This window comes from Triticum aestivum, chromosome 7D, assembly GCF_018294505.1.
Source record: "Triticum aestivum cultivar Chinese Spring chromosome 7D, IWGSC CS RefSeq v2.1, whole genome shotgun sequence".
Lineage (NCBI taxonomy): Eukaryota > Viridiplantae > Streptophyta > Magnoliopsida > Poales > Poaceae > Triticum > Triticum aestivum.
This window is the reverse complement of record NC_057814.1, coordinates 238,770,486-238,777,772: the sequence shown is the minus strand read 5'-3', so window position 1 is coordinate 238,777,772 and position 7,287 is coordinate 238,770,486. Positions and strand designations below refer to the sequence as shown.

Genomic DNA, 7,287 nt, shown 5'->3' with positions numbered 1-7,287 from the left:
GCCCACTGGATGTCTTCTGGTCCAAAAAAATCCACAAAAAGTTTCACTGCGTTTGGACTCCGTTTGGTATTGATTTCCTGCGATGTAAAAAACATGCAAAAAACAGTAACTGGCACTTGGCATTATGTCAATAGGTTAGTACCAAAAAATGATATAAAATGACTATAAAACGATTATAAAACATCCAAGAATGATAATATAACAGCATGGAACAATAAAAAATTATAGATACGTTGGAGATGTATCAGCATCCCCAAGCTTAATTCCTACTCGTCCTCGAGTAGGTAAATGATTAAAACAGAATTTTTGATGTGGAATACTGCCTATCATGTCATCTCATATTCTTTTCTTTGTAGCATGGACATTTGGACTTTTATATGGTTCAAAGCAATGGAAGCACACTTTTGGCTCTGGTCGGCGCGCGCCCCTGGTATCTGGATGGTGCTGATCGGCTTTAAGATCCGTTGTTAATGTAGTGCTTTTTTATGTTTAATAGTAGGAATAATTTTGGCAGCAACTATACGCCATGTATACGGGGCTCAAGTGGAGGAACGATGACATTGTGGTTTAGCTTAGAACATGAGTTCGGTGGATGGTATTGAATTTGGTTGGCAGGGGGCATTAATCACGGATGTGAATGCGGTCATTGCTTTTTTGTGTACGAGGATGGCTGTCTCTGCGTGAGTAGATGATCTAGCTTTTCTTCCTTAGCCAGATGCAGTAGAACTCACCAGCGATGAGGTAGAGCTGACGGCCGCGGCATCTGAAAGAGAAAATCGATCTCAGGTTATATACAGGAATGGAAAGCGGCTTCAGTCCTTCGATATTGACAAGGTATGTTGTTCTTCCCAAGTAATAATTCCTGCATCGAGATCTGTCCCGTGTCAGATCTGGTTCCAGCTACTTCTTTCTGCTGAACGAGTTCATAGTGTTTCATACGGATCTAGCGGGTGCGGCTCGGAGCATGTGATTCGGCTGGCAACTCTAATAGAAAACAGTGAGAGCCAGGGATTGTATGACTCCCCGAGCGAGCATACGAAGATTGATGGTGACCGTGGCAGCGCTGAAGAGGATACATCCGGTTCACCACGATCTGAAGAAGGATGGGTCAGAAGGTATGTGTCTAAGTGAAAACAGAACACACCAACAATCAAAAAAAGTATAGTCAGAATCACACCTCCCATGGAAGATACAGTGTTGAATCTAACCTGGTATGTTTCAGAGTGTTCATACAAAAATTTGCTATTTTCTTAGGTGCTGAAAACAAATCTCAATGGCATGTGCATCATTTAGCATTTGAACAAAACCAAATGAATAATAAGTATATTTGTAAAAACTTCCATAGGCCAAGGCACGGAGTAATGCCAGATGAAAGGAAGACCAAGCACGACAGAGTTGCACCTTTGGAGCAGGCTTTAAGAGGATTTGCTAATAGAAAGACTGATGCTGTGGTAGCACCATCTATTGGATTGGTTTTTGATTCTTTGGGTGAAGCATATGATTTCTACAACCTATATTCTTGGGAGCTTGGTTTTGGTATAAGATATGGCAAAAGCAGAACTAATGTAAAGGGGACAAAATGCATGCAGGAGCTCTTATGCGCATGTTCAGTAAGTTCACACGACTTTTTTTTGCGTCCGTGCATAATTGAGCCAATCTAAATTGTTGATGTTTTCCTGTAGGGAAACCTAAGAAAAGCAATACAACTTCTTGCCGTTCTGAGTGCCCAGCTATGTTACGTCTTCTACATACTGAAGACAAATGATGGTTCATATGTGAGTATCGTCATGTTCATAATCACGCTATGTTATCAAACTGTGTGGAAAAGCTCCATTTCCCTTCTCATCGTCATATTGACAAATACTAGAGAGCTTGTTAGCCAGTTACGCGAGAATAATGTGAACCTAAGCAAGGTTTACAGCATTATTGGCATGATTTTTTGGTAGAATAGAGAATGCACCTTTCACTAAAAGGTGCCTAAGGACACTATGTGGCAAAATAAGCAAGGAACAGGCTGATGATGATGTCAGAAAAAACTATGGATTTGTTTTCAGAGTTGAAAGAAAGAGATAGTGAATTTCAGTACACCGTTCAAGTGGATAGTGAGAGTAGGATAAGAACTATTTTGTGGACTAACAGACGTAGCAAGCTCCAATACCATCATTTTGGCGATGTAGTTACTTTTGATACCACGTACAAGACAAACTTGTATGATATGCCTTTTGGCTTGTTTGTTGGAGTTAGCAATCACTTCCAGAATGTTTTGTATGCTGGAGTTTTGATGCGTGATGAGAAGGTAGAGAGTTTTGAGTGGGTGTTCAGCGAATTTGTAAAGTTGATGGGCGGGAAGAAACCAATAACAATATTAATAGGTAAGGAGACGACTAACAAGGAAGGTATTTTATTATAACAATATTTAAGAAAGTGCCGTGATTTCTGACTTTTCTCTCTATTTATAAATTCAGATCAGGCAAGAGCTAAGGAGGTTGCAATAAAAAATGTTTTTCCTAGCACAAATCACCGATGGTGCAAGTGGCACGTATTGAAAAAAGCAAAGGAGTCGCTAGGAAGCAATCATACGAAGAAGTCAGATTTTTGTACAGAAATTCATCGTCTATGTGACGAAATGTTGTCTGTAGAAGAATTCTAAAAAGGTTGGGCAGAATTGGTTGGGAAATATGGCCTGTCAAGCAACACGTTTTTAACTTAGGTTTATGAGGTGAGGAAAAAATGGGCAAAACCTTACTTCAGCGGCAAATTCTGTGCTAAAATGACTAGCACCCAACAGAGTGAGAGTGCAAACCACATGCTTAAAAATTACGTGCCGCCAGCATGCCCGATGAATGTTTTCGTTAAGCAGTATGGCAAGCTACAATATGACAGGGAACAGGAGGAAGGATTTCAAGAGAAAAGAACAAGGCTGGTAAGTAATTTAATTTAGAAAATACCCAGAAAACAATTCTGTCTTTCCATGATAGTAGACATCTCAATATGTTTTCTATAAAAATGCAGGGTGGAGCTGTTATAAAATCAAATCTTCCAATAGAGCGTCACGCAAGGAAGATTTATACAAGGACAATGTTTGAGATGTTTGGAAGGACGCTTTATGTGGCTGGCTACTATTTTGTTGAAGAGTTAGAACCAAAAATAAGATATGTTGCCATACATGGGAACCCTGAAAGCATGGATCTGTGGTTCAAAACTAAGTATGAGGTGGTTATAGCCGAAGACCAATCAAAATACAGTTGCGAGTGTGGAAGATACGAGCACATGGGAATGATTTGCTCTCATATACTAAAGGTTCTTTTCCAACCTTTTTCGTGAAATCATACTAAAATTTTGTTTTAGCAAATACATTTTCCTCTTAATCAGTACTATTTTTGGTAGGTTATGATAATACTTGATGTGAAGAAAATCCCACAAGCACACATAATGAAGAGATGGACACTAGAAGCTCGAGATGTTTTGCCGGATCATATCAAGCATTACCAGAGAGACATGGGGCCACCTGATGCAATGACATTCAGGCATTCTGCAATGTACATAACAAAATTGGAGATTGTCCATCTTGGTGACAGCAATCCTGAGGCTTTTGAGTATGTCATGAATGGACTTTGTGATTTAAAACAGAAAGCTATGGCATTAAACCTTAACAAAGACGGGTTGAGTGTGATAGAGAAGTCGAAAGCATCAAGCATGACAAACTCCGTGGGTTCCCGAACATCTTGCAAAACAATGAAGACGAAGCGCCCAAGTGTTTCCAAAGAGTCTGTTTCCAACTCTTCACGTGTTAACCCCATCGAGCCAAATTTTGTTTGTAGTAGTGAAGTGTCCTCAAGAGAAGTTTTGTTAGCACCAGAAAGGAGGCTGAAAAGAGGATACCCAACCACATCACGTGACAAAGCGCCGTATGAAGATTCACAGAAGCGGACACGTTTCGGTAGTGTTTGTCGTGGAAAAGGCCACAAGAGCACTACTTGTCCACAAAGGGGAGATCTGCCAGTTAAACCACGCAAAGAACCGCTTTGTAGCAATTGCAAAGTTTCTGGTCATAGGAAGAATAGTTGCTCCAAGAAAATGGTAAGTTTCATGGAAGGGATTAGTACATTCCCAGGTCTGTCCACTGTGGGTGTTGAAGAGCTGGACTGAAGTGAGTTTGTAGAACATTTCATGTTTATGATTTTAAACTGTGATGTGTTTTGTTGTTTGAATTTTAATTCTGTCACTTGTGGGTGTTGAAGAGCTGTACTGAAGTGAGCTTGTAGAACATTTTATGAATGTGATGAATGCTTAATGTTAAGGATTTTAAACTATGATATATTATGGTGTTTGAATTTGAAGAAGCCTCTTAATTTTTTTGTAATTCTAATTTTAATAATGTGATTTGGTGTGGTGTTCTTTCTATCAAGCAAAGTACTCTTTATGGCGATTGATAAGCCATTTATTATGAAGAAATAATGTTAGAAAGCTAATATTCCAAAAATAAACCTAAATTAGTTAGTAAAAATTCAAAATGGTTGGCAAACATCGCACATGGCGAAGAAAAAAAATGTCAAACTTTATTGTTGTCCTAATGTGTTAAAATGCTTTTATGCAGTGTTTAGTATTTTAAACGATGATGTATTGTAGTGTTTGAATTTGAAGAAACCTCTTAATTTTTTTGTAATTCAAATTTTAATAATGTGATGTGGTGCTCTATCTTTGTAGCAAAGTACTCTTTATGGCGATTATTAATACATTTATTATGAAGATATAAGGTTTGCAAGATAATATTTATAAATAAACCAAAATTAGTTACTACATTTTCAAAATGGAATTTTAATAATGTGATGTGGTGTTCTTTCTTTCAAGCAAAGTACTCTTTATGGCGATTCTTAATCCAATTATTATGAAGAATGTTTGCACGATAATATTTATAAATAAAACAAAATTAGTTAGTAAATTTTCAAAATGGTTGGCAAATATTGGACATGGCAAAGAAAGATATGCCAAACTTTATTGTTGTCCTAACGTGTTAAAATGTTTTTATGCAGTGTTTAGGATTTTAAACTATGATGTATTTGTGGTGTTTGAATTTGAAGAAGCCTGTTCATTTTTTAATTCAAATTTTAATAATGTGATGTGGTGTTCTTTCTTTCAAGCAAAGTACTCTTTATGGCGATTGATAATGCATTTATTATGACAAAAATAATGTTTGAAATATAATATTTTAATATAAACCCAAATTAGTTAGTAATTTTTCAAAATGGTTGGCAAACATTGCACATGGCGAAGAAAAAAATGTCAAACTTTATTGTTGTCCTAACGTGTTAAAATGCTTTTTTGCAGTGTTTAGGTTTTTAAACTATGATGTATTGTAGTGTTTGAATTTGAAGAAGCCTCTTAATATTTTTGTAATTCAAATTTTAAAAATGTGATGTGGTGTTCTTTCTTTCTAGCAAAGTACTCTTTATGGCGATTGGTAATCCAGTTATTATGAAGAAAAAATGTTTGAAACATAATACTTTTATATAAACCAAAATTAGTTAGTACATTTTCAAAATGTTTGGCAAACATTGCACATGGGGAAGAAAAAAAGTCAGTTATTGTTGTCCTAATGTGTTAAAATGCTTTTAAGCAGTGAAAAGTTAATGCAACTATGCATTTATTCTTCCCGTACGCAGTTAACCTCAGGTGTATTTATTATATTTTCAAATTTGAACTGGTTTTGCTGTGCCACCCACCGTTCCCTCCTCTATATAATTACATGTCGATCCGAGGGGTAGCCAAAGGAAGCAAGGAAGCAAGGAACCATTGTCAAGACAGCTTGCAAGAAGGAGTCCTCAAAAATAGAACATGGAAAGGGTGGATTGGTGCTAAGCGGAATCGGCAAAGACACAGTATGACTTGTATCATGTTTCTCTTATGTTCTAGAAAAGTTTCTCTTAAAATTCCTGGAGTAATCTTTTTCAGTTTCAGTACGCATGCATTGGGTTGACTTTGATGGGGGAGAGTTGTTTGGATGACGATGTTGAGGCGTCTTCGGTTAGCTTTTTCATTATTATTATTTGCCAAAATTTATTTTAAAGTATGATTTCTGTCCTGAAATCAGCATACATGGTGCAGGACTATGCTGAATCGAAGATTTGCAACAAGAAGAAACAGTGCTAAAGTACGACATAACACCGAAAAATTTCATGGTTAGTTCGTTCTCTTTTGTTCTCAAACAAATCATGCTTCAATTGAGATCGTGCACGGTAGTCATGCAAACTCATGATTTTGTTCTCTACAACCGGTTTCATTTTGCGGTTTGATTAAACAAGCTGACGATATCCGTGAAGATCCAGTGGCTAATTGCTGGGGAGAACATGATCCATCAGTCAATGTTTATGCAGCAAAGCCAAACTGCCAACTGGTGGAGGTGCATTGCAAGGATGAGTCTGACACAAACCAGTCTAGCTGCTTCTCTGCCGAAGATAAACATCAGCAAAATGAAGAAGATCAAGAAGATGAAGTTGACAGCCACAAATGCAAGAGGCAGAAGTTACATTAGCGGCGCGCTTAACACTACATGCGTCTGGATTATTGTCCATGTATTATGTAATAACTAGCTAATGTATTTTGATCATGTCTGTAACTTTGATCAACAAGCATGGTAGGTAGAAGTCAATCTTTTCAAAATTGTTACGAAGGCAGTTGGAAAGTGCAGGCATGGTCAAAAGGTAGATGTACTGAAAATCCTGTAGCAAACGCATCAAGATTCAGTAGCCTGCGTTACAAAATCTCCCTGGATGCTGAAATCGCTTCATACGAGGCACTATTAGTAGGCTGGTAGCCTTTAACGTACGTGCGGGCGCGTTTGAGCCGTTTCTTGGTGCGTTTGCTGCTCCGAGAGCTATCGCAGACGATATCACATGGTTGCATTCACGTACCTGCTGACACAAAATTTAGAGCATGTGTAAATTGTCAGCTCTTCTCTCTCCTTCAGCTACAAAGTGGTGAGTTAAACTACAGATAAAAGGTACAATACTATACGCAGGAGAGGTGTGCATGCATCCCCATACATGACTCTAGATGGTTGAAAAAAATGAGATTTCCAGACCTGCAGCTCTGGCATGCCATCATTCATACGAGTCAATAGCTCACTCTGTCTTTATTGCCACTGGACGAGTTCGCTCTAAATAGCTGTTCTCCACAAGATAGAGGAGCGGGCAGCAAAGCAGAGGGGAAGTTTTGGTCCTTCATCCTTCCTCCTCCTCTTCCTTGCGACTAAAAGAGGAAGATTGGGGGGGGGGGGGGGGGGGGGGG

General features: G+C 38.2%; 1 protein-coding gene across 5 annotated transcripts; it reads left to right on the top strand.

Moving 5' to 3' along the window:
• The first annotated feature begins 391 nt into the window (after window positions 1-391).
• Window positions 392-4,316, top strand: LOC123169650 (protein FAR-RED ELONGATED HYPOCOTYL 3). Of its 5 annotated transcripts, none has more exons than XM_044587527.1 (7): window positions 392-834; window positions 930-1,115; window positions 1,346-1,610; window positions 1,683-1,775; window positions 2,466-2,923; window positions 3,013-3,300; window positions 3,388-4,316. In XM_044587527.1, exons 1-5 carry the CDS (start codon window positions 800-802, stop codon window positions 2,493-2,495), a joined length of 609 nt encoding a protein of 202 aa, XP_044443462.1. In that variant the 5' UTR covers window positions 392-799; the 3' UTR covers window positions 2,496-2,923; window positions 3,013-3,300; window positions 3,388-4,316. The 5 variants fall into 5 exon arrangements, with proteins under 5 accessions (XP_044443462.1, XP_044443461.1, XP_044443457.1 ...); XM_044587526.1 differs by having other exon boundaries at window positions 406-834; window positions 948-1,115; XM_044587522.1 differs by having other exon boundaries at window positions 406-834; window positions 948-1,115; window positions 1,683-2,372.
• Window positions 4,317-7,287: the final 2,971 nt, after the last annotated feature.